General features: G+C 47.3%; 2 protein-coding genes across 2 annotated transcripts; one reads left to right on the top strand and one right to left on the bottom strand.

The window, feature by feature from the left end:
• Window positions 1-943: 943 nt before the first annotated feature.
• Window positions 944-20284, top strand: CIZ1 (CDKN1A interacting zinc finger protein 1). The gene is made up of 15 exons (XM_062011720.1): window positions 944-1262; window positions 3329-3444; window positions 5904-6070; window positions 7100-7235; window positions 8136-8196; window positions 10993-11072; window positions 11442-11521; window positions 12562-12744; window positions 13081-13211; window positions 13615-13699; window positions 14316-14429; window positions 14761-14940; window positions 15577-15646; window positions 16748-16869; window positions 19565-20284. The coding sequence occupies exons 1-15, from the start codon at window positions 1159-1161 to the stop codon at window positions 20138-20140; spliced, it is 2205 nt and encodes a 734-aa protein (XP_061867704.1). The 5' UTR covers window positions 944-1158; the 3' UTR covers window positions 20141-20284.
• On the bottom strand, window positions 20176-24534 carry BBLN (bublin coiled coil protein). Its single transcript, XM_062011722.1, has 2 exons — window positions 24423-24534; window positions 20176-21717 (listed from the first exon to the last, which is right to left on the bottom strand). Exons 1-2 carry the CDS (start codon window positions 24496-24498, stop codon window positions 21524-21526), a joined length of 270 nt encoding a protein of 89 aa, XP_061867706.1. The 5' UTR covers window positions 24499-24534; the 3' UTR covers window positions 20176-21523.
• Window positions 24535-25193: the final 659 nt, after the last annotated feature.

The raw sequence follows: 25193 nt of genomic DNA, 5'->3' as shown, positions 1-25193 counted from the left end.
TCCAAGGCCTTTAATGAATCGGGCAGTCTTTATCGGCATGATTAATAAGACTATAAAATACATTATTTCAGGATGGATTCTCTGGAATGGAAACGAACAGAAATGCATCTTAACCCTGCTAGGTTTAGTGTTAAGAAGAAATGACAGTCGTGGTATATTTTCATACAGAGACTATGTGTATGGAGCAGCCTTAAAATGAATTCACTTGCAGAAAACAGGTGCTGCAGGAAAGGTTTTGCTGCAAACTCACAAAAAAACACCCCACAACCCCAGATAGGACGGCCCTGACAGCAAAGTCATCTCAGTTTAGGGCACGGAGTAATATTGCAAAACTCCCTGTTTTCTTCCAGGTTGTCATGGCAGGCCTGCCAACATGCGACCACAGAGAATTGCCAGAGGCTGTGCTGGGTTTTTTCCATCTCCTCGGCGAGATGGTTACCAAAGATTCCCCTGGACTATTTAAAAAACACAAAGAGCAGAAACCACACGCTGTTGCAGGCCATCTGCTCCCCCTCCTCAGCCGTTTTAGTCCATTCCCCCTGCCCAGCTCTGGACAGATGGTGTCCATCCCCTCTCGGGGGACAGGGGATCCCGCTTCTGCGCGGGGGATGAGAAATGGAGGTGCTGCAAAGTGGGGCGACCTGAGGGGAGGCTCCGGCGGGTGATCCCCGGCTTTGAGGGGCGGCCAGGTTCGCCAGCCCTGCTGAAGGAACTGGCTCCTGCCTGGGCTCGGCCGAGGAGCGGGGCCGGGTTATTGTCCCCGGTGGGAAGATGGAGGCGGCTGGCTGGGAGCTGTGAACGCCGCGAGCTGCGCCGTGAGTGCCGGCGGGGCGGGGAAGGGACCGCGGAACCCGGCCCGGTCCAGCCCCGCCGCGGGGAGCGGGGCGGGCTGCGGGCTCCGCCGGCAGGGGAGGGTGGGAGCGCGTTTTGGGAGGTGGGGTTTGGAAACCTCCTCCACAGGCTGCTGCTTGCGATGACCCCGGGGGGAAGGAGGAGGAGGCGGCAGGGGGGGATCGGCTCAGTGAATGAATGGGCGGCAGCGGCGGTAGCTCCCCTGCTCAATGGCTGCTGGGCTGATAGGCGCCAGCCCCGCAGCCGGTGCTTCCCTCGCTCTCTCGTGTTTTGTCTCAGGCTCGCCCCGCTCCGGGCTCTCCAGACATGTTCAACCAGCAGCAGTTCCAGCAGCAGCTGCTGCAGCTCCAGCACCTCCTCCAGCAGCAGCAGCAGCACCATCACCACCCCCCGGCGCAGCAGGGAGGCCGGTAAGCGCCGCTACGCGAGGCCGAGGATCTTGGGCCTGTCCCAGGGGACCGTTCTCCTCCGCCTCCCTCCCCAGTGTTCCACCTCGCCCCGCGAAAAGCTGCGGCGGGGCTGGCCGCCGGGCTCGGCGGGGAAGGCGACAAAGGGAGGTGGGGGCCGGCAGGCGGGGGCGTGGGGGGCGCAGGCCTCGGTCAGGGCAGAGCCGCGGGGGCTGGAGGCCTTGAGGGGCGGCGGCGGATGAGGGAGGGAGTAGGGGGGGGTGGTGGTGTGTGGGAGGCGATGTCTGAGGGAGGGCTGTGGGGCGGGAGGGGCCGGGCTGTGGGGCGGCACACCCCGCTGAGGGGAGGCCGGGCGGGTCGTGGGCCGGGGGCGCTCCCGTTCCGCCCTTCCCCCGGTCCACGGGCCGCCGGGTCCCTCCCGCCGCGGAGTCCTCAAGGGCGCGTAGCATGACTCGGGCAGAGCTTTTCGGAAGGGGTGCTCCGGGGCCGAGCGTCCCCCCTCACAGCGGGTGAGGGCCCCGGCGTCCTCTGGGCTGAGGCAGCGAGAAGAAGGGTCTCGGGGGAAAGCACCTTCTCCTGCAGAAATACTCGTCCACACCTCACTGAGCCATCCTGAAGAGACACACACACTTTATTATTTTATTATTGAACTTGAGCTATTTATTTGATTTCTTTCCTGGCCTGGATGAGATTAGGGAATTCACTTCAGCAACAGCACCACTGCTGAGGATGTGACCAAGCACTGTGGGGCAGGGAGAGGATGGAGAAAATCACGTTTTGTTTGTTAAAAGACAAATGACATCTGCTAGGAATAGAAAGGGGAATAACTGGGGTTTTCCTAAAAGATGCAAGAGATAAACCAACTGTCTTAGGAGCAGTTGTCCCTGATGAACTGAGATTTGTAGAACTAACACAGATTTGCTGAAATTACGCATTTATTTGCAGTTACTGTTATCTTTAAAGCCTTATGCTCTGCACATTCAAAGCAATGGGATGTGAATTTAAGAAGAAAGTTAATTTGTCATTTAATCCATTATAACAATTACTTTGTCCTTATAAGGCATATGTCTGAGGTGAATGTGGGAATCTTTCTGTTCAACTAGAAAAATGAACCTCTGAGTGTTTTTATCATTACGATATGCCTTGTGCTATAAACAAAGCTGCCCTTAAAATGTCAGTATGGGTCTGATTGCTAGAAATGTTAGATGCATCTAACACCTTTAAAAGTATGGGGGGTTTTTTTCTGATATAAATATATCAGCTCTGAGACTGGAACAATCTAGAGCAGCAATAGCAAAGATGAGATGCTGTAAATTCTGTTAAGAGGGTTGAGGGTTTTTTTTTTATGTCAGTGTGGCTGTTTTGACCCATGTTTGTACTCTTTACAGCCCTGTCAGATTTAGCAGTGTCAGCAGTCATGCTTAGAGGTGGGACTGACCTTGCAATCGCCTGAAGAGACGCCTGCCAGTTTCTTCAGACTTTTCTCTCGTGTCTGCTCCACCCTCCTTAGGAGTGGAGAGTCCTCCACTTGCTTCTTCCTCCTCGTGTTTTAAATATGAAGGCCGTGCTTTATTTTTCCATCCGGTTCTTGCAGTTAGAGGGCACCATTTGCAGTTATGACCCGTCTGGCTCCATGTGGGAGGTGTCTATTTTACAAAAATGTGCTTTAAGCTACTAAAAACCAGGGAGTTTTCTCAGAAGTTCTTCTTTGTTGTTGTGTTAAATGTAGCTGCTGATCTAGATCGCTCGTTTCTACTGACGAATGCTGCATAATTCTGTAGAACCGCAGTCAGCTCCTGGGCTTTTTTTATGCTGCTTGACAGGCTTTATGTGGGCTTGGTGCTAAGGAGTTCTCTCTGACCTCAAATTCCTTGATAGACAATCTGTCAGCTTTGGAAATTCCAGGAGAGTAGAAGAAAGAGGATACAGTGCCGGTGCGTGGTATCTTTTCATGCACATATATCAGCACTTCAGCTGTTCTTTGCTCCTCTGTTTTACACTTGTTAGGTGCCTGGAATTGAAGGGTACAGTTTTTATTGTGTTCTTATGATTCATTCCTTCTTTTCCAGGGGTTTGCCACCACCACAGCAGCAACAGATGCTGAGCTTACGGGCAACAAACCAACCATCGCTGCTCAATGCCAATCCTATGCTTCAGCGGGCCTTACTCATGCAGCAGATGCAAGGTACTGTCGTTATGGGAGACGCTTGCTTACTGGAGTTATTTAATCATCCTTCATGGACTGAAACCATAGCATGGCTATTTCTTGCTGAACCATTGTAGTCCTTGTATTTGGTGGTTCCATTTGTCATCTGGTTTTGGTTTGGGTTTTCTTTTTTCTCTTAAAATTTCTCCATAGCCCACATCAGAGTTGGTGAAAATCCCATGTGCCCAGCTGTTCACAGCTGGGAATAGCAAGAGAGGGTATCAGGTTAGATACTAAATATGTGCCTTCCCTCAGACTTGATGGAGTTAGAATGTTTTCATCAATATATTTAGAGAAAATACTTAGATTTTTATAATGTGTTTGTCTTTTGTGGTTGGAAGATTAAAACTTTATTTCATTATTATGTACATGCCAACCTCCTTTGCAGTAGATGCTTGTCTTTGTCCAAACTTCATGCAGTACAAACAAGTAAATATATTGTTGTAGAAAATGATTCAGGTTTCAATTGTCTTGTGAAGTTTCTTTTCTCTGAAATGACTCTCATTTGTGTGGTGGATAATATCACTGTTTTTCCATCACTGTGTTTCCAGAAGTGTATTTTTTTGCCAAGTGTGAGGTTTTCAAAACTAGTTTTCAAAGCTGCCTTAATAATAGCATGGGTACCATAAAGATACTGAGAACAAAGCTATGGTTTTATTTTTGCTCCTATCTTAACCTGACAGCTCTTTTCAACACAGAAAATCAGTACCTGGGATAGTCTTAAAGTGCCTAGTTTAGATTAATGCCTGCAATTCCTATCTTGCCTGGGAATCATGCCCAGATGTGAAGACAATAGATTTATTCTGCATGTCGTTAAGTCTCCTTTTGTTCTTTCTTGCCCATTAAACAAGAGGGCTCTCTAGTGACTCCAGTGGCTCTCTACAGATCTCTCTCAGGTGATAGGGAAACTGGCAGTGAAAAGGACAAGCCACTCTCTGAAGATGGGTGTATATATTTGCATCAAGAAAAAAGCCTGATTTCACTTTAGTCAGCCATGCTGCTTTTAGGTATGTTCAGTGTTAGCATGGGCTTTCCCTAAAGCAAAAATCTCTTATTGAGAGATACTGAGTATAGTGTGCCAAGGGCCTGAGGCAAATAAGATACTAGAGCAGGATAAGGCACGTTAATGAGCACTCTACATGCACTTTGTCATAACATTGTTGCTCCTCTTTTCATCTGTACGTGCTGAGTTGAGTTGTGACTTCTCTTTCAATAATCAGCTAGCCACCAGTGACATGTAATATGGTTGCAGTGTCCAGTATGGCCCTTCTCAGGGATCTGAATTTTTTTGGTCATTCAGGTTTGGGTTACATGTAAGAATATCTGATGTTGTAGTATTTCTGTACCTGGGAAACATCAGCATAAATAATTAATTGGCCTCATGTGAGTTCAGCAATGGGAATAGGAAAGGATAAATACTTCAAGTTCACATGGATGTTCTTTAAAGGTGCTAAACCAAGGACAGAAGATGATTTCTTACCTTACAGATGTATTTTTTTTAGTACAGCGATGTCTTTTTAGAGTAAAAGCTGATGGTAAGTACTAAGAGATTCAATTACTTTTGAAGACAAACATGGGGAAGTATTTCTATTGTGTTGGAGGCTTTAAACAACATAACATGGGTTTTGACATTTTGGGTGCCTGTCTCCAAACTTTGCTGCACTGTTTTGACAGCTGCTAAAATGCCAGAGTATGCCCTAATTCAACTGAAAGAGAAAAAGAATTGAGACATAAGCCCAGGTTCCCAGAATGGCGAGCAGCTTCTGAGGGCATGGCCAAGGAATCTGTGCACTTCCCTCATCCCTGAAATGGGGATAGCAGGGACTGTCTTTGTAAGAAATTGTTAAGACTTAGTTAATAGTCTGTGGATGCTTAAAAGAACTGTTCAGAAAGCAGAGCATTATAATTGGAAATGGCAGAGTCTCAAGTGTCGGAGTTTAGGTTGACACGTTGAGCTTGCATGACGACCAGGTGGCTGGGAGGACTGTGGGATCTTTTGTTTGAAGAGTCCAGCGTTGTTTTAAATGAAACGCTGTTACTGGCTTGTGTTAAACAGCATCCGTACTACGGTGTGAGCTGCCAGCTGCACAAATGCAGCATGAATTTTCCTTTTTTTACAGTGAATTCTTGTAAAACGAGACCTTGTTTGTGGCAAACACAAGTGCTAGTGTGCTCACATCAAATAATCGCATCTAATGATCTTAGCCTGCAGTGACAATTACGAATAAATAGCCCGATAGTAATAGTTGCTATCACATCAAATTGTTCTGTGTGGGCTGAAGAGGGTAGAGCATAGAGCACCCATACAGTGCCCTGCCGAGTACCAGGTCTTGCACAGAGGAACCCTTCCCTTCTGCCTGCTGCTTGTACAGGTGGAAGATTTTCACTCTCCTTTGAATCCTGCAGGGTGCTGATATGCTCTGTGTTTGCATTTGTAGGAAACCTGCGTGGATTTAACATGACAGCGCCAGCACTGCAGCAGTTTTTTCCTCAGGCTACAAGACATTCCCTCCTGGGGCCACCACCTGTTGGGGTCTCCTTAAAGCCCACAAGGATGGGCTTTCCCAGCCTGCCCTTCCAGCGGCAGAACCGGACATTTCGCAAGGTGGGTTGGTAGTTTCCAGCTCTTGGGGAGCTTTGTGCTCTCATTGCACTTGCAGCAGTTGTCTGTGTTGGAGGTAGAGAACAAAAGAGAAGGGAGGGAGCCAGCCATACAGTGAAAACTGTTTTGCACTATGCTGGTGAGGGAGAAATGCAGAAACAAGTCCATCTCTAATGTTCTTGTGGTCTGTACTTACATTTATGATGCAAAGGCTTCTTGTCACTTCTAGCCCAAGAGGGAGAATTCATCAAAGCAGAACTGTTTAAACATAACATATAAAAGAAGCCTTTAGAACTACCAGCCTCAAAGTAATTATAATAGAAGAAATCCTGGCTGAGTTCTTTGCTTTTCACAGAGGCCACAATTGTGTCCCATTAGCCTTCCTAAGGAGTTTGTTGTTCCCAAATGACTTCCTCCTACCATGGACACCTCACTCTGCTCACTCTGCCTCTGAGCTGTTTTCCCTTTATCCCTTTCCCCTTTATCAAGATCATATTTGTTCTTGTGGATTTTGTAAAATCTACTTTTTTTTTTAAAAAAAACACTTTTTCCACCATCAAGGCCTCGGGTGGAAATGGTTCTTGGATTAATTGACTGATATTTCCCTCCACTTAGATTAGCTTTTGCATATTTGGTTCCAGTCTGTCAAAAAGATGTGATTGATAAGGTAGATTTCCATTCTTGGACTATGCTTTCTTCAGACTTGAAGGACAATTATTTCAGACTATTCTTTATCCCTGCTCATGCATCTCTTGCCAGAGACCCTCTAAAGTGACCCTATTCCCTGCAAGCAGCTGAATCTCCAACAGCTGCTACTTAAAGGAGGATTGTCCTGGGCTGCCTATGGAATTAAAGAGCACTGCTCTACCTAACCATGTAGACTTGCCTCAAGCAAGGCAGTCCATCAGTTCTTTTCCGTTACCTTGTGCTGGAGTTCCTATTCCCGCCCCACAGTAAAAGTCTAGTGCTTTGGGCAGCACGTTGGGTGTGAGGAAGGACTGAGAGCAGGCAGTGACTCTCTACCTATTGCAGGACTTCCAGAGGGTCCCTGACAGGAAGCGGGAACTAGATCCTGGTTCTTCCTCTCAGACACAAGGTGATGAGAAAATGGAGATGGCAGAGGGAGTGCAAGCAGGGTCAGAGCGGAACAACTCCTCACCATCCACAGGTAAGGGGAGTCTGTAGTGAAACAAATGCTTGTAGACACGATAAACTTCTTTTGGCTATTCCTGCAGTAAAGACTGGAGAGGACTTTAGTCTTAATGAGCAACATTTCTCTCTAGTTGTAAATACTTAAACTGCTCTTTGCTGAATGCTTCAAATATCCTTTTTACCTGGATATTTTTTGTTTTCATAAGCTAGCTCCATCTCTCTTGCATGGAAGCCTCTCAGAAGTCACTTTGACAGTGAGCCCCATTTAAGATGGGGAGGGGGAAGATACTGGTTTGAAATGAAAGCTTCCACATTTCCTTACCCATGCTGAACTCAACATTTCATGGAGCCACACATGAAGCAGAACCAGTTGCAATAAATGTGCTAAGGAAAAGATGAGCTGAAAGAGTACTCCTACTGCAGTTGTTAGAACTGAAACTGCTGGCACTGAATCTCTTAGTGTCATATACAATACAGATGTGGGGATGTTATTTCTAACTGAAAGTGCCTAATGTAAAAATGTAGGTGTATGATGAGGTTGTGGCCAGTTTTATATGCAGTGGCAAAAATTACCTGATGAAATGGTTGCTGACAGATAGATATGCCACCTTGGCTTATATTAATGTTCCTGTGATCTGGGCTCTTGTCACCTAGGAGTAGGACTGAGGCCCACTTAGTAGACATAAACATAGATTTCTCTCTGGATGACACTTTGTACAGTGACATCTACAATAAAACTCAAATCTCTTAGGTCATTATCTAAGCTTGTCACTGCAATTCTCAAATTCAGAATAAGCAAGTGTCTAGTATTATCTGCTCAAATAGAGCTTAATTGGCATTGGCCATTCTGTTAGGGAACATGCTCAAGGTGGCATGGTCTGGTTTGCTAAGGAGATCTCCTTCTGTGTTCCTGCAGAACTAAGAACTCCAACAGAGTCTGTGTTGAACACTGAGCCTGCAGCAAAAAGACTGAAGAGGTATTTATTGAATGGGGTATTGAAAGAGTTACTGGGTTTAGAATTATTGTCTAATTTTATTTTCTAATAATTAGGGCTATACTGTACTGGCCTGGTATCTGGCCTGTAGGAGGGATTTCAGATGCTCACACACCATCCAGAAAATCTCATGATGCTTGCTGAAGTCCAGAGTGTTGTAGGGTTTCTGCTATGGGTGCTCCAACTATGGGAGTGAAAAATAAGAGATAGGCAGCTCATGTAAACGTGCAACAAAGCAGAATTTGCTCATGTATTCTCCTGCCAGGATTCCTGTTAGAAGCAGAGGTTCTTTTTTGATATATTTCTCTAAATTTCTTCCCTAAATGTCAAAAAAGGAAATGAGCAGAGAAGAAAAGCCTTGGAATATGTTGGGTTGCAGTAGGTGTAGGAGAGGGTAGTTTATTACGAGGAATGAAAAAGGGAAAGGAATCAACACTCCCTAGTATCCAAGCCTGGATCCACGAGTGTCGTGTTCTGTATCCCTTCTGCAAAGATTGTCTTGCCAGTCTGTACCCAGTCTGTTGGGTAAAAATAGACAGAGGCAATCCTATTATCTGCAAGGGATGCACAGTGATGGCATGCTGGCCACGGCAAGCCCCGGTTGGCACTCCCTGCCTCCCCAGCGGGCACAGGAAGAAACAGGGAAGGCTGTATTGCCATCTAGTGGGAAGGCACATCGGGGAGCTCCTGCTGCCATCTGCACTGTCCTGTACCTCTCCTAGAACTGTCACCGTTAGCTGGTGCACAGGGAGTGAACACAGATTTCTGGAGGCATTGATCTGAGAATTCTCCAACATATGTTAATGCTCATGAGTCAGGACTCCTGGGTCCTCTTATCTTCCCTGTTTACAATTCACCGTGTGATTTCGGACAAGTTCCTTCACCTCTGTTTCCCATCTATAGAGATTAATGGCTAGCTTCAGGGAGAGTATTCCAGAATTACTTTGATGTTCAGATATTACCTTGATCATATAAAACATTAAAGAGTGGTAAACATTATGTGAGCAGGGGCTGTCGTGAATTATGGACTCTGATTAGCAAGAAAGGGAATAAATTTAATTAGAGCCCAGCTGAATGCATTTCTGTGTATGCTTTGTTAATCTGTTTACCAAAGCTAATTTAATTTTAATTACATTAATATTTAGTAGGGTATTAATCAAAGTCCTGTTACATACACTTGAAAGAATCAAGCCTGAGGAATGACAGATCTCACTGCAGCAAGCCTGCTATTAGGAAAATCTTTTCCTAAGCAGTAGCTGGCCAGATTCGATGCATATATTGTGACTGGTCTTTACTCAGAATAGATCATTCCTTAGCTTTTCTGTTTACTTCCAATGAACAGATGATGGATCTCTGAAAAAAAATAGTTTACTGTTCTCATATTACCCTTCACAGATGAGAAGGGCATTCCCCCCATCCATGTCACAGCCTTTTGTTTCATGCTTTATTGTTCATGCATTTCCCTTTGGCCAGGAACACCTGCCTCTTTCTTCATTTCAGGTTTTTCCCACTTCTACCTTTTCTTCTATGTACCATCTGTATGCCTGGAACAACATCCTCATTCTAGTGCAGAAAGCATTCATCATCTTCAAATCCTTGAACACCCTCTTCTTCTAGCTTGGCCTGACAAGTATCCATATAATACTGTTTCTTCCTTAGATCATGCTTGCAATGGCTTTTGCTCCCCTAGACTGCTCCTTAGATTTGTGGTTTAGACATCAAACCCTTGCCCTGGAGTGCTGTCACCATCTGTGTGGTATAGTGTTGAGCCTGCTAGCAACACTTGACAAATAATATTAATGCCAGCCACTCTTGTTTTCTTTGTGTTTGCACTGCCCAAACCCTGCTACATACTGCATATTTATAGCCATGTGACCCAGTTGCATTATCACTTATCAATCTGATAAATTGGGGGGGAAGAGTGTTTGGATCACTGGAGGCAGTACCTGCACAGTCTGCGTTCTTGCTTGTGCAGAATGTGCTGCTCCCTCTTGGCAGAAGGACACCAGTGGGTGGGATACTGTGCTGGCCTGAGAGAGAAGACATTCAAGCCATGGTGAAAAGTGTTAGCTCTGATGGAAAAATGAGGGATGGAGAAAGAGATACTGTAAAGTAAGCTTTGTGCCCTCTGCAAGTCAGCCATTTATGCTCAGCAGTCCCCTTGGTATCTTTTTTTCTCCTTAGCAGATCACCAGTACCAAATACAACAAAGCCAAGTCCTTTTGATTTGCATCTTGTACAGTTCCAGTTATTCCACAAGCTGAACTGTAGGGGCTCTGGAATGAAACACAGCTAATAAGAGCAGGCAGTTCTGATGAAAACCCCATAAGACACCACTGAGAACCTCTTCAGTTCTGGCAGGTCTCTGTTCCCTCATACACAGAGCAGCCTGGAGTACTGCCCAGGTATCACAGTTTCCTTGTATGTCTCCAATCAAGATAGGAATGAGCTCCAGAGCTCTTAAGAATATTTCCTCTATGAACTTATTTCCCTGCAGGCCTCTTGCAGGAGAGGGTAGTGATCCAAAAATCAACTGTAACCTCCTTGTCCAGATTATTTGGCTGCTGTTTCTGAATCTGTTCTAGAATGCCCAACTCTTCATTGTTTTTATTTATTTCAGCCAAATGCTTGCCTGAAATAGCACTTTCAGTAGCTTACTGATTTGGGAGTTTAGTGAAAAGTGTTGTAGCTTAGACCCCAGCCTGTGCCTTGATGTGTCTTCTGAATCTCATCGTCTGTAACATGGCAAATAAGGTTATTTTCTTGATATCCTTGAAGTGTGACCAAGTCATCTGCGTTTGAGGATGCCACAGACAGCAAGGATGTGGGAGAGTCAAGCACCCATCTCCAAGCTGATGGTGAGTTTCTGAGCACCATGATTTGCACTTTTAGGGCATTCCTTGCTGGAACTGCACCTGGAGATGAACATCTCTAGATCCCGTGGGTGTTGTCAGAAATGTCCTTCCTCTGGTCATATAGGATGAGGAAAAGAGGAGAAAATCTAGGAACCAAATCAAAACAATACCCTAAAACCTGTTGCCTACCAAATGCAAATAATGAGAAGTTTCCCTCTTTAATAAAGATTTCTTTGGAGAAAGGTTTGTGAACTGGGCTGATGGCCAACAGCACTGAGAGGAAATCTCCCAGATTTCATTCACCTGCTGATTTGTTTTTTTCTGTCACTGCAGTTTTAATTTAAGGCAGCTAAAAGGACTCTGTCTTCCTAGGTACAGACAACGCAAAGGAGTACACAGCTGAAGATCTTTCTAAAGAGAGGAAATTCTCTGAGGAACCAAAGGCTCCTGAGGTGAGTAGACACCACTCTGTGCATGGGTGGTGCAGAACATAAAACCTCCTCCTCCATCCCAGAGAAGCCCGTTGCCACTGGGAACCAGATGGCACCCACGTCTGGAGCTCTGTCTCCTGCTGTAAGCTGTTGTCCCTGGCAATAAGGAATAATATGTCTGCAATTAGTGTGCAGCCTGCTCTGACTTGCTGCTTTTCTACCTCTGCTAGCCTGCACCTTACCTACTGGCTGTTTGTGGATACTGGGGTTTGTTTAGGTTTCAGTAGGCACTTGGAAAAACAGAAGGTTGAATTGAAAAAGCAACTGAAAAATGTATGTGTTAAGGGCTAAATACATCTTTTATGTTTCAAAGAGCAGATGTTAAAAAATTCAGGTGATGGTAGTAAAGATGCAGCTGCTGGGTGACTTGTCATCACAGCAGGCTCTAAGCAGATAATGGGAGTCTGTGCTTTTGAAATGCAGCTTGGAAAAGGGAGACATGGGTGAAACCAGCAGCCTGAGAGTCTTTTGCATGAAATCATTTGCCCACATGCTAGATATTAAACCAGGACGTTATGCTGTGTAATCTGTAAGCAGGCAAAGATTTAACCCGTGGTGTGAAGAAGACTTGACAGTCTTCCTGGATAACTGGAGACATTTGCTGATGTGATCAAATGTATCACCCTGCCCTAGTTTGTATTCCTTATTCCATCTGGTGTGGAGCTGAGTTGCCTTCAGTGCAGTGGAGAAATGTGAGCTGATCGTGTTCCTTACCAATGCCTTGTTTGTTGCTCCAGTTTTCAGAGACTGGATCATGCAGTGTCTACGGAGGCTGTAGAAACAAGCATCTGTGCTAATAGGCCTGGTGCTGTGACACAGGGATCACTGACTTTGCAGTGCTGGGAGGAGGAATGTGTATGAGAGTCTGTTCAGTGTCCTGTGGATTCAAGCTTAAATGCATTTTCTTAAGGGGTAGAGTGCTTAGATCACGTACAGAAAGCAGGTGTAAGTTTAGTGTCTTCTGCTGCGAGATTGAACTTAATCTTGACTCCTTTTGGCAGGTGTTGAGCTCTGGAGGTTCGCTGAAAGTGACTATCCAGCAGAGCAGCGAGAGCAGAGCCATTAGTACAACAGCTCTGAAACCAGGGCACTGGGCCTGCGAGGTGGGCACAGCCGATCCCAGCCCCGAACCAGCCCTGAAATTCTACTGTTATATCTGCAAGACCAACTGCTGCAGTCAGCAGGTAAAACCCCACAGGTCTGACTGGGGATATCAGTGATCAAGAGAAGTGAATTAGATGGCTGGCTGCCAGGGGGAGGTACAGCAGGAGACTTGTTAGCAAGGGAACAAGGAACATAAGAAATGGTAACAAGCCACGCACATAAAATAAACCTCTCCCGATGCACTGGCACTCAACCTGCTAGAGAGTGAATGTGGGTGGATCCACAGGCAGCCATGCTCTGAAACTTTTGTACCATTTCATTGTTGAACAGCAGTCAAGAGAATGGAAAGCATAGCTCATACCTATTATTTTCCATGTTTTGGATACTTGTAAATGGATTTTTCTTCTCTTTCTCAGAATTTCCAATCCCACATGGCTGGAATTCAGCACCAGCAGCGACTTGGGGAGATTCAGCACATGAGCAATGTTTGTTTTGTTTCATTATTGCCCATGGTGAAGGAGCAGAAGGTGCTAGTGGAAAAAGATGGGTAAGTGTTGGTCTGCACTAGAAATCTCAATCTGAATGTGGACATAGGTTGGGTTTTTTAACTCCTCACCAGGGTGCCCCTGTGTTCTAGGTAAGGTACAAAATCCCTCTGGTTTCAGGGGCCTTTCAGGTAACTTCCTGCTGAAAGATATTAGTGCTGATCATGACCTGCTGTGTAGCTTTTAGTACAGTAGATCAAACCTAAGACTTGTTTTAACTGATGTCTTTCTGTCCCCATGAGCTAAAGCAACTTATATAAATGCCTGGGAAGGGGAGAAGGTAAATCTGAGCCTATAAAGATAGGAATGCTGGGGGAAACAATGCTGAGAAGGAAATGCAAACTTCAGTATTCCATGGAGAACGTAAACAGACATGACTTACAGATCCATTTGTTCTCACTTCAGAGAGACCCAGCAGCGATGGTGTAACACTTGTCAGATACACTTCACAGGAGATCTGATCAAACATCGCAGGACCCAAGAACACAAGGTAACAACCACAGCATAGACTTCATCTTTGCATCAACCATTTGTGGGGACTGGGTGGAAGTGTCTTCCATCTGCTCCCCAAACAGCAAAGGAAAAGTGATTGGAGCAGAAAGATCTGAAGTTCCACCACTGGATCACCAGAGATCTGAAGTTCCACCACTGACATGCTCACTGTCTAAGGGCACTGCCATGGTTGGAGCTTCCAGTTGTTGTGCTGTGTCTGTGTGGCCTGAAGTACTTTTAGTTTATACTTCTTGACTTTTCTCAATAAATATAGCCTATCATACTCACTTTATCAATTAAATGAGGGAATTAGTGAGCAGCCTGTAAACTTTCATGCTAAAATTTAGACAAGCCATCATATTTATTGGCCCCTAGGGGAGAAGTGCCAGAACACCTTTCACAAGCCACATTTGTTTTACACTGCATGTTTTCCATGGTTTTGGCAGATAAGAGCCAGGGAGTCCTTTCTGCTGAAGAGGGCAGAAAGAAAGAGACTCCCTTTGTGGTCTCCTGGTTTCAGATGCAGGGTTTTGAATTTGTTTCACTCAAGATCTGTCTGCATTCCTCCAAAGTGCTGCCTCTTGTGATTTACTGAAATGTCCCTCTTTCCTTAGCTGGCCAAACGCTCGCTTCGTCCTTTCTGCACTATCTGCAGCCGCCACTTCAAGACCCCTCGCAAGTTTGTGGAGCATATGAAGTCCCCTGAGCACAAACAGAAAGCCAAAGAGGTAATTCTGCCTGATTGAAGAGGGTGACTGAAGGCAGCTACACTGTGGAGCAGGTTAATTTTCTGCTTCCCTGACTATTGCAGGGATGAAAGGAAGATGTGCAAGTCTTCCAGCCCTGTTTCAATTTTCATCTTTTGCTGGACTTCAGTTGTTAGAGCTCAAAGAAGCTGAGTGAAAAGGGAAAAAGGAGTTAGATGTGTCTAGAAGCAAGATAGTGCTTCTATCCCAGTCCCTTCTGCTCATGAAATGGAGTCTGTTCAGAGTCTGGGGCCTTGCTTGGTTACATGGAGAGTGCAATGTTGATCTGATCTTTCTTTTCTGTACCTGACAGATGAGGCTAGGAGAGAAGGAGGTGGGCAGCCCAGAAGATTCAGAGGAATTGATCACAGTGGATGCTGTTGGCTGTTTTGAAGATGATGATGATGAAGAGGAGGAGGAGGAGGGGGGAGCTGGTGAGGAGGAAGACCTTGACGTAGTGCTGGTTGAGAATGAGGATTCTGCTGCCAAGCAGGTATGCTGTGCAAAAGGAGGAGGAGTGACGTATCTGAGAACCTGCTGTGGGATCCTGTGACTTGCAGAGTGCCAGAAAGGAAATCTTGGCTGTTTGAGCTCAGGGTTTCAAGAGTCTAGACAACCTCACACCCCACAGCAGGAGGGTGAGGGCTCTGGGGTTCTTCCAGAGCACAGGACAATGATGAAAATCAGGCATTGCATGTGGGAGGCAGGGAGTGTTTCTGCTGTGCTTTACAGCTCCTACTGGTGTCTTCAAACATTATCTTGTTGTTGAGGAGCATAACCAATGTTTTTTCAAGGGAAAGAATTTCTGACAAACATAGTGACATAGTCTCTTTTAATAGCCCAGCAGTAGCTTGGTCTCATACCAAATGTTTGTGGAGGTTTATCTTGAGAAATATTTTCCCAGTAGAGAGCAGTTACCAAGAAGGAGGTACATGGCTAAGCTACTTCAGGCTTGGAGTGCAAGGGGTTGGTTTTTAACCCTTTTGTAGCTGGCCCTAACTATATGTTGTACAACTCTGTCTCTGGTATGTGAATCCTGTTTTGCTCCCAAGCTTACCAGGAAAATTTAAGAGCCCAGGAAAGGAATTGGCATAGATACAGTAGGCACTAATGTTCTTTTGGTTTCCAGACTGGGCTGAAGGAAGTGTCTTTGGAGGATTACGAAGGAAGCGAGAAGTATTGTCCAGACACAGCCTACGGTAAGCAAGCAGAGTTAAGCACGAAGGCCCACGGAGCCTTCTCTGGCAACATCTGTATCTGTAAGAGAGGATGGTCTCTACCTACTGCTGTTAACAACTTCTTGGGCTACGGTGCTCCAGCATCTGCATCGGACTGGTGCAGGTCACTGCTGCCTGGAGAAAGAGCCAGACGTTGCTTTATTACTGTGTGATAAGACATAAGGATGTGATTGATGTTTGTCAGCTGCCTTTTGCTTTGAAGAAGGAAGGATGAGAGCCAGATACCTTACTAAGGTAGGAAATGGAACAAGTAGGGCAGGAGTACTCAAGAAAGTAGGCAGCCAATGAGGGATGCTCTGGAAAGATGGAGCCTGAAAGCATATTGATTAGAATGCTTTCCAATAGAAACGCAGCTTGCAGAGATACTGAGCAGTGCTGACAGTATCAAACACTCTGCCAGAGCCCACAGTGTGCATGTCTCCTCTGCTTCAGAACCCCCACGCTCTGCCTCGCGGGTACTCAGGCGTTGCTGGACTGGTGGGCAGTGTTGCCTCCAGAAGGCTGTCTCTGGTCCCTGCCCTGGAAAGCGATTCTGGCTTCAGACCTCTAACAGCCACTCGTGTTGTGAGGAGGGCAGCTCTGCAGAGGCTGGTTTGTGCCCAAGAAGAGCTCTGTTTACACCAATCTTCCATATCACTGTAACCTTCCACTATCGTGTGGCAGATGGAATAATGATTCATGCTGTGAATGTTCTCTGCGTGTTCCTCTTGCGCGCCTGCTGTCTTCTGCTTGGTTTGATCCCATTACATTAGATCACATGTTCTCTGTAGTTTTCCATTGTATTCTTTTTTTCCCCCTTTCCCCCCTCTTAATGCTCTGTGTAGTTTCTTTGCTCTGGCAGCCAGATTTCTCTGAATATCAACCACACAGCCATTCCATGGTAAGACGAGATATTCAGCAAGTCATCTTGCAAATCCCTGATTAACAGAAGCAAAGCTTTCCACTTTTCTTTTTCTCCCTCCACCCCCCACACCCCTTCCCACCTTTCCCTTTTAACATGCTTTCATTATTTGAGTTCCATTCAATGTGATCTGTGATTTCCCTTCCCCTCCCGTTTCGCAGGCCTGGATTTTCTGGTCCCCGTCGCAGGTTACCTCTGCAGGCTGTGTCACAAATTCTACCATAGCGACTCTGCTGCCCGGCTCGCACACTGCAAGTCCCTGATGCATTTTGAGAACTTTCAGGTTAGACCCTTTGGCGATTGCATGGCCTGGCATTTGTTACCCCCATGCGTGTCTCCAGCGAATCCAACACCTTAGCTGTCTTGTCTTCAGTTCATGTCCATCATCCTCGGTGTCCACTGTGCCATAGCATTCTCCCGGTGTGCTCTGTGTTTGTCTCCCATCACCCCTGTAGATCTAAAACCAGTCCTGCTTCCCAGCTACTGCTGCTGCCATCTTGTTGCCCATTTCTGGCTGGAAACCTTCCTCAGAGTGTCTGCTCTGTTTGCTGAACCTGTGGAGTCTGTCGTACAGTTTAGGTCTCTTCTCTGCTAGACAGATAACAGGTGGGTCAAGATGGGGAAAGAATAAGAGACAGAGGCTGTTCCTTTTTAAAGAAAGACAGCGCATGCGCATCTTTTCATGTGATGCTGCAGGAACAGCTCCTTCAGCCCAAATTGTGGGTGTGATTCATCCATGAAGAGGTCTGCTAAAATCAGATGCTCACCTTAGAAATCTGGAAATTTTACATTACAGACTCTTTAAGTGACAGAAGCTACAAGCTGGTGAGAGTCCGTTTTGTCCCCAGGGTCAGCCTGCAACAGGACTTCAGTCTGTCTGTCTGTCTGCTACCCTTTCCTAGAAACTCTGTAGCACAAAGCTCTGCCAGCTGATACTGTTCCTTTGCTTTACTGGCTCCACCTAAAGAAGCCCTATCGCCCCTTGCTGCTTTTGTATCTAGCTTTTCCTCCTGGGCTGGCCTGGAATCTGCCTCCATCGTTCTGTCCTTGTTGACTTGCCAGGGGGTGAGGGGCCTGGATTAGTACCATGTGGTGGGTACGTAGGACTTGCACTGTCTCTGCCCTCTCCCATGAGCACTGCCTGGGCCTTGCCTGTGCAGGAGAGTGCTGTTCCCTAACCCTGGCAAGGAGGGGAGACTCTCACACTTTGTCCTCTGCCTGCACCCAAAAACCTGCTCCAATAACAGCCATTGTGCTTCCCTAGCAGGTTTTGATAGTGTTTGGGGGAGAAAAAATGACAAATACATGACAGACACCCCCCCAAACCCCCAAAAGTTTGTGGTTCTTCTTCTAGTCTCCAGACAGGTTAACCATTCCTACTCAACCACCACTGCCTCCAGCAAGGCGTGGGGTGCTGCAGAAGCCAGCACTTAGAGCAGTGGATTTGGAATGGCAAGTAGCAGAAGGCCACAGCTGTTCCTTGATGGTTGCTCATCCTCTCCCACTCCTGCAGCTAGTCACTCCAGGAATGGAGGAATCTGCCTTGCAGTTTTCCTGGCTTATTTTAGATCAGCTTACAGTGAAGCTGCAGCAGCAGTGTGTATGCCTGCCTTTAACTGAAATCAGGCACTTCAGATGGATGCCAGCATGACTTGGAAGGATTATTCATATCAAGAGTCCAGCATTAAATATCTGCAGGCAGATAACTGTTATTCTTGGTTGTCTAGGTGCCTTGAGGTTGTCACAATCTGATTTAAATCATTGCCAGTTTTTGGGGTATTCTCATCAGAGTAGCTCAGCAGAGGGTTTCAAAGCAGAGAATTGTGTGCTGGTGAGGCAGTTCACAGCATCACTCTGAAAACAAATTGGCAGGCTGGTACCAAGTGTAGTTTGGGTACAGCATTATGACCCCACTGATCCAGTTCCAAGGCGTTGTGATATTGCACGTATCTCACTATTTGAGGATAGAGGAAGAACAAGCCTGCAATAATAAACCAAATCACAAGGTAAAGGTGCCCCTCTGACGTGCTGTAATTCCACAGTGCAGCCTACAGTAGCTTGAGGCAGCAATGAAAGCCAGTTGAGCTCAAAATAGTTTCCTCAAACTGTCAGGTCTAATGCTAGTGCCAGTTCAGGGGAGCCTTTGGCAGAAAGCTGGAAGTGAATTGATTGTGGAGAGAGCTGCTGTGGAGGAGAGCTTTGGTTTACTTCTTTAGCTCATGCTCTGTCTTGGGAAGACCAGATTTCTGCTGCATGTTAGCTCTGCAGAGTTGCTGTTTTCCTGAAATCCAGTCTTGAAAATGGCGAGTAGCCATTTTAATCTCTTTACAGACCTCTGCTGGTTCATCCTGATAGCGAGTGCAAATGAGTCGTTTTATTGATGATAAGCTTACCTTTGCTCTGTAGAGAACCTCAGTACCTTGTAACAAGAAGATATTCTTGCTATCTTAGTGTTCCTGTCAACAGTTTCACCGACTGCACAGATTGTATCAACAGAGTCCTCAGCTTTCCACTTCAGTCTTGCTTTGGCTGATAAATGTTAAATCACACATCTGTAGCTGAGGGCAGTATCCAGGGTACGTGTCCAGAGTTAGGTCCTGGCAGTAGCTGAAGCAAGAGCTGTCACTTGCACTGTTACATCTACAAAGTCCTGAGTCTGACTGAGATTAACAGTTGCCAAACTGTGGTCTTTGTCTCAGGAGCCACAGGTCTGCCATGCCACTCACTCAGCATTAAGTAACGCGAGAGGGACTTCAGTTTTTAATATCACCACTTTTCCTCACAGGAGCTGCCCCTTCTCTGCTTGAAAGCCTCAGCAGCCAGGCCAGGAGAGCTGCTGAGACGAGTCGTGTCCCTGCAGATTCTAGCTGCCACTCACCACTGTTTTTGTACAGGTTTTCCTGGACCAGCTGCTGCTTGCTGCAGTGTCGGTAGCTGAGCTGGACTCGTCCCTCACGTTGGTTTGTTTGTATTTGCAGAGATACAAGGCAGCGAGGCATCGTGCCACAGCTGCCTACCCCGAAGCTCCTTTGCATTCCCAGGGCTCCAGCTCCCAATTGCTGGATGATCCAAAACAGCTTCCCCCTACAACAGCAACTACCAGCAGGAAGATGAATGACGGGATAGACAAGGAGGGTACAGAGCTGTCAGCCCTGCCAGAACAAGCTTTGAGGTCTCCAGAGGGTAAGGGTGAGCTGGGCACCTCTGTAGCAGAGGCCAAAAGCCTAGCCAGTGTGACTGACGATGGATGTGGAATCATGGTTGTAGAAGAAGAAAATCTACCAGAAGAGAGCAAGTCCAGAGCTACTGGGGCCGACCACCCGCTCCCCGAGGAGAGCCACATGGCGGGGGAGCTGCTGGGACACGCTGGGTGTGAGGAGGAGGAAGCTGATGCAGCCAGGCAAAGGGAAGGGAGAGGAGGGGGTTTAGCACAGAGTGAGGCAGTGAACCTGGGCCAGGAGGCACCAGCAGAGCCTTTCTCCCTCGGCAAAGGTGAGGCAGCCGCTCTGACCTCTGCTGGGTCCAGACGCTCCTCCAGGCGCAAACCCAGATAGAGTGGCCTTAAAGGGAGAGCCCTTTACATATGATATTTGCTGGAAATGTTTATTTTCTGAGTCTTTTAATAGAGCAAAAACCTTCAACTTTACTGCTGTTTTTATTTTAAGAATAAAATAAGCCTGGCTTTAGCGTGTCTAATACAGGATGGTGTTGGTTATTACTTGCACAGGTACCTTCCACAGCAATGATGTGGAAAGATAGAGGCTTCGATTGTGGAACCTGAAAGATGAGGGTCATGTCATTCCCATAGGAGACAAAGTTCATGAAATCTGGAGGCAGAGTTTTCAGCAGAATTCATATTAGTTCCTCTCCTGTTTCCAGGCAGATGAAAAGTTTCTTTCTTAGGAGACTGTGTGCCCAATTCTGCTTCTCGAAACAGTTTCCTTTCAAAGATGCCCACTCTTGAACCAGCACTTGCCAGAGCTAGGCAAGGATGTGCATCTTGGTCCTTCGTTAATGCTTCGTTAAGGCTTGATACAGTCTGTTCTTACAGTGGAGACTCTCAGGAACAAATTTTGTTTCAAACTGACTTTAATAAAACAGATTTCTTATAAATAACTTTTTTAACTTTCAAAAAACCCACCAACCCTCCCTTTACAGAAGCAGAACAGTAAAACTTGTTTCACAGTCCTGGCCCCAAGCCACGATGATGAAGCTTCAGACCAGAATGCTCACGCATACTCGTGTCAGCACATACAGGGAGGAGGACTGTTCCCCACGCCTGTCCCTTGGCTCTGTGCAGCTCATGCTGTGGCAGGCGCCACCCAGGCTGCTCTGCTGCCCTCTAATGCCCGAGTCCTTAACGGCAGCTTAAGGAGTTGGGCACTTTCAAATTACATCAACAAAACTATAATCGTGGCAGATGTGGGAGCATCTGCCAATGTTTGGTAAGGGGGAAGATGTCATTTCAAGGCAGGGGCTGCCCAAAGGACTCTCTCGGAGTCTGGTGGCAGAGATGCATTGAGGGGCAAGCTGGTATCACGACAGTCCTTGCCTGCTGTGCTTTTAGAGGGGAAAAAGTGAGAGCTCTTAACATTCCTTGCTCGGATTTACCAATGCCAAGGAGCAGAGATCATTCTTCCTCTTTGTGAAGAGGGCTTGCCTGCAACCAACCTGCACAGTATCAGGTTTCCTACAGCCAGCTTTAACCAAGGCTCGTGTTGGAAAGCAAAAAGAACCATCTCTCCTACATCCACCTGTGAGCTTTCACACCTATCCCAGCTAAAGAACAAGAGAACATGGAGGTGAGTGGCAGGATACAGCCAGAGGAAGGAAGAAGTAACAGGCACGAGGTACCTCTTCTATTCAAGTTTTACATTAAATCAGTGACCAGTACAGGTCCCTGTAGCAACACCAACTGGGATTTTGTGGGCAGCACACTACATGGGAGGCTGTGATCCCTGCACTTTAGTTTCCTCGCTCTGCTGCTCACTCTGCTGCTGGAACTCCAGGCGGGTCTGGCGGTTTGACTCCAGCAGTTCTTTGAGGCAGGCATGCAGGTAATCATTCTTCTCCTCCAGGTGATCCAAGCAGGAGTTGATCTGGTCCAGCATAGAGTTTATTGCTGCATATTCTAAAAAGAAGGGAAATGAGAGACTGAGCAATGTAAGTATATTGTTGCTACAGTCAGTGAAGGCAGTGAGAACTCTTGCAAAGCATTCCCACAGCATTTGGGCTGTGCCTTATCTGATGCTGAGTTGGTGAGGTAAAATGTAACTGAATCCTGCAGGTGCTGTGAGGAGAAACTGGAGACTGATAACAAGATCTGAGGCAAGTTACCTGCGCAGTCCAAACCCGCTGTTGGTGTGTCTGGCAGCTTTTGATCTCATACATAAATATCTGACCACAGGCTGTCTGCTGGTGCGCAGCCATCTGCATTGCAACAGCACCAAATTAATCCCAAGGACAAGTTAGCCTTTTCAGCTGCCTCAGGGATCATCTTTCCTGATGAGGGTGCAGGTGTTTTGGCAACGTGCTGAAGTGTTTACACTTCTGTGGATTGTTTGTGTAAGGCTCCCTGGCTGGGGAGGTGCTTCATAAGGGCCTGGCTGGCATCAGACTGCCCCAACAGCCCAACCACTGCTGTGGCATGGCATGGGCCCAAAAGTGCTGGCAGAAGCACCATTATTGCCAAAGGAAAGTCAGTGTGGGGCACCCAGTTCAACCATGGGATTTTCATGCACCATTAAGGTAGTTCAGATTAAAACCAAACTCATTCAGGATGATCCTGGCAGTTAATTCCTTAAGTACAGTGTTATCCTTAGTACAATGGTGTTTCACAGTGAGGCACATGAACACTGTCAATCAGATGAAGGTAACTGTGCTGCTGTGATGAAACTCTTGGTTTTGGATTGCTCCAAGCAATATTCACACAATCCTAAGAATAACAAAAAAAAGTGAAAACAAAACCCAGATAAGACAAACCTCTGTTGACCTCAAGGACCCCGGGGGCTTAGAGCAGACCCCAGGTACAGCCAGTCCCATGCTTCTTTCTGAAACCACAGGCAAGGCAGGCATCAAACTGTGACTGGTGGGCTGACGTTTGTGAGGACATGGGCTGCAGGACAAGGAAAGATGCCTGTGTGGGTGGGACAAGCCCACACCCCCACTGCCTGGTGCCAGCTCCTCTCCACCCAGTTCCTTAGAGCAGCTGGGGAGTGTCAGAGCCAAGCATGACAGGGACAGTGCCTGGCTGGAGCGCTGCTGGGGGCTAACAGAGAGGAGAGTGCAAGGAGGGTGAGGGTTGAGCTGTGTTGAAATCTCTTCTTGTTTATTTACACTACTTTGGAGCCATTCAGAGCAACCTTGCAGCCTTTAATTCTTTGGAGAATTCTCTATGTTGCATTTCAGCTTTGTTTTAAAGTTTGGCCTTGCAGGTAGCTCTGTGAGCAAGAGCCCTGCTGATGCCCTTGCTCTTATAAATGCATCTCACAGACACATTCTTTTCCAAAAGGCAGCAGTTACCAGTATTTTGCAAGCACTGTTTGAAGGTATGTGCTACCTGAAGGACCACGAGATAAAGCTCTTTACTTCAGCCTAGCATTTGATGCACCACATGCCAATTAAACGGTAACTACTTCTGCCAAGTAACATTATTCATCAACATGACAAGAAATCTGTAATTACAGCAGGGGAGCTAATTGTTCTCAGTGCCTGGAGCTCAGGCAAAGGCTTTAACAGCTGTGCAGCTTCAGGAAGAAAAAGAAAGATATTTTAAGATATCTGTACAAAATGTTTTCTTTCACTGTCTTCTGCCAGTTGCAAGCTTGGTGTGTTTTCATGGAAACTTAACCACATCCCATAATGAAAATGCTGACCAGGAGGATGGCCATCGCTTTGTTTACTTCTCTGTGTTCTTAGAACAGTCACAAAGATAAGGTTTCCTATTTGAAATCAAGGAAGCGATCTCCAGCTCCACAAGACCAGGAAATAGCTACAGACCTTTATGACCAGCTGCTGCACATGAAGCCCCAGCTCATTACAGGAGCAACAACTTAATGCAGAAGCTTGATGTCGATCAGATTTAGTGACGGCCACATCCACGGTATCTCTTAGCTCTCCAGAAAGTTTGAAATGCAAATCCCTGTGATGATGCAAAGCAGTGAACACTCCGGGGGTGTTTCAGGGCAGAAATGACCCTGTCACTGCGGGTGGCTCACAGACATAACTATGAGCTTTACCTGTGTGGGTCACAGCTGGAAACCAAACGGTGTTTTGGGTACAGGCATAGCTCAACTCTTCACTGTTTCCAGAAGAGTAGCAAAGTGCTTATTCTTTGAAAGATTTCACGGGTATGACTTGGACATACACATTACAGCTCTGCAGTTGTCTCACCTCCTCCACTGGCTTGTCTAACAGGATGGGACAGCGTCAGGAATTTCATACCTGGGCACTGTAAAAGTGCCCCAAAGTGGGATTTGACCAGCTAATTCCATTAAATTCACTTTTTCCACCCACAACTTCTCCTCCCAGATCTTCCCACATGATCTGTCCTGCGGCTTCACAATCTGAACTTCCTCCTTCTCCTCGGCCATCAGCACTCCAGCAGAAACACTGCATGAACTTTACACAAGGGGAAAGAAAAACCACACCACCCTCCCGAGGCGGCAGGGCAGGAGCTCGGCGCTGCGGCACCGCCGCGGCCCCTCACCTCCCGTCCCCGCGGTGCGGGGCACCGCTGCGGCTGAACCGCCGCGAACACGCGGGCCCGGACCCCGCGCCGGCAGACGCAGGGACCAGGCGAGACCCGCGGACACTGCCCGGGCCGCCGCCACGCACCTTCCTCGCCGAAGCTGTCCCCGTCGTCGTCGGCGCCGCGCGCGGGCACGTGCGGCTCCCCGTTGGGCCCCGACATCCCGCCGCCCTGCGCGAGACCACGGCCGCGCGCCGGCGCCGCCCGCACGGCGCGTCCGCACGCACGGGGCGGGGCGGGAGCGGTAGCCAATAGGAAAGCTCCGCGCCGCATACGTCACGCAGGTTGGGCGGCCGGCCGGCGCTGGGATAAAGTCTGTGGTTAACGCGCGGGGCGCGGGGCGGCGGTGGGTCGCCTGTGGGGGTTTGGCGCTGCCCGTTTCGTGGGTGTTTTTCTCAGCCGTGTCCCCAAGGCCGCAGCGGGCCTCCCCGTCCCTAGGGCTGGTCCAGCCACAGCACACTCTGGCACTTGATGCGTTTGGGCACCATCAGCTTGCAGGGCTTTTTCCCAGACAGCTTGTGATGTAGTGAACAGGCCTGCAGCGCTGCCCGCGAGGAGTCCCCAGGTCACCCTCGGTGCCAGAGCAGCGAGAGCTTTGCTGCTGAACCCCAAAATGCAGCTGTGTCACCAGCTCTACTTTGTCCGCCGAGCGGTTTGAACCGCCCGTGGGTCACCTTCAGACTTCTTTCCTGCAACAACAGCACAATTCACTTTGCCCTTCCTTGTCTTTGACCCAATATCGGCTGGTTGTACCTCACGTGCCTGGAGACCTGGTTGCTTTGTGGTTTTATCATCCCTGGGAGAGGTGTCACTGGGATGAAAATAACTTGCAATTAGAGCATTAATTCAAGCAGCAC

The sequence above is a fragment of the Colius striatus genome, chromosome 19, assembly GCF_028858725.1.
Source record: "Colius striatus isolate bColStr4 chromosome 19, bColStr4.1.hap1, whole genome shotgun sequence".
NCBI classification, from domain to species: domain Eukaryota; kingdom Metazoa; phylum Chordata; class Aves; order Coliiformes; family Coliidae; genus Colius; species Colius striatus.
Note: the sequence above shows the minus strand (reverse complement) of the source record. Positions and strands in the feature narration are given on the sequence as shown.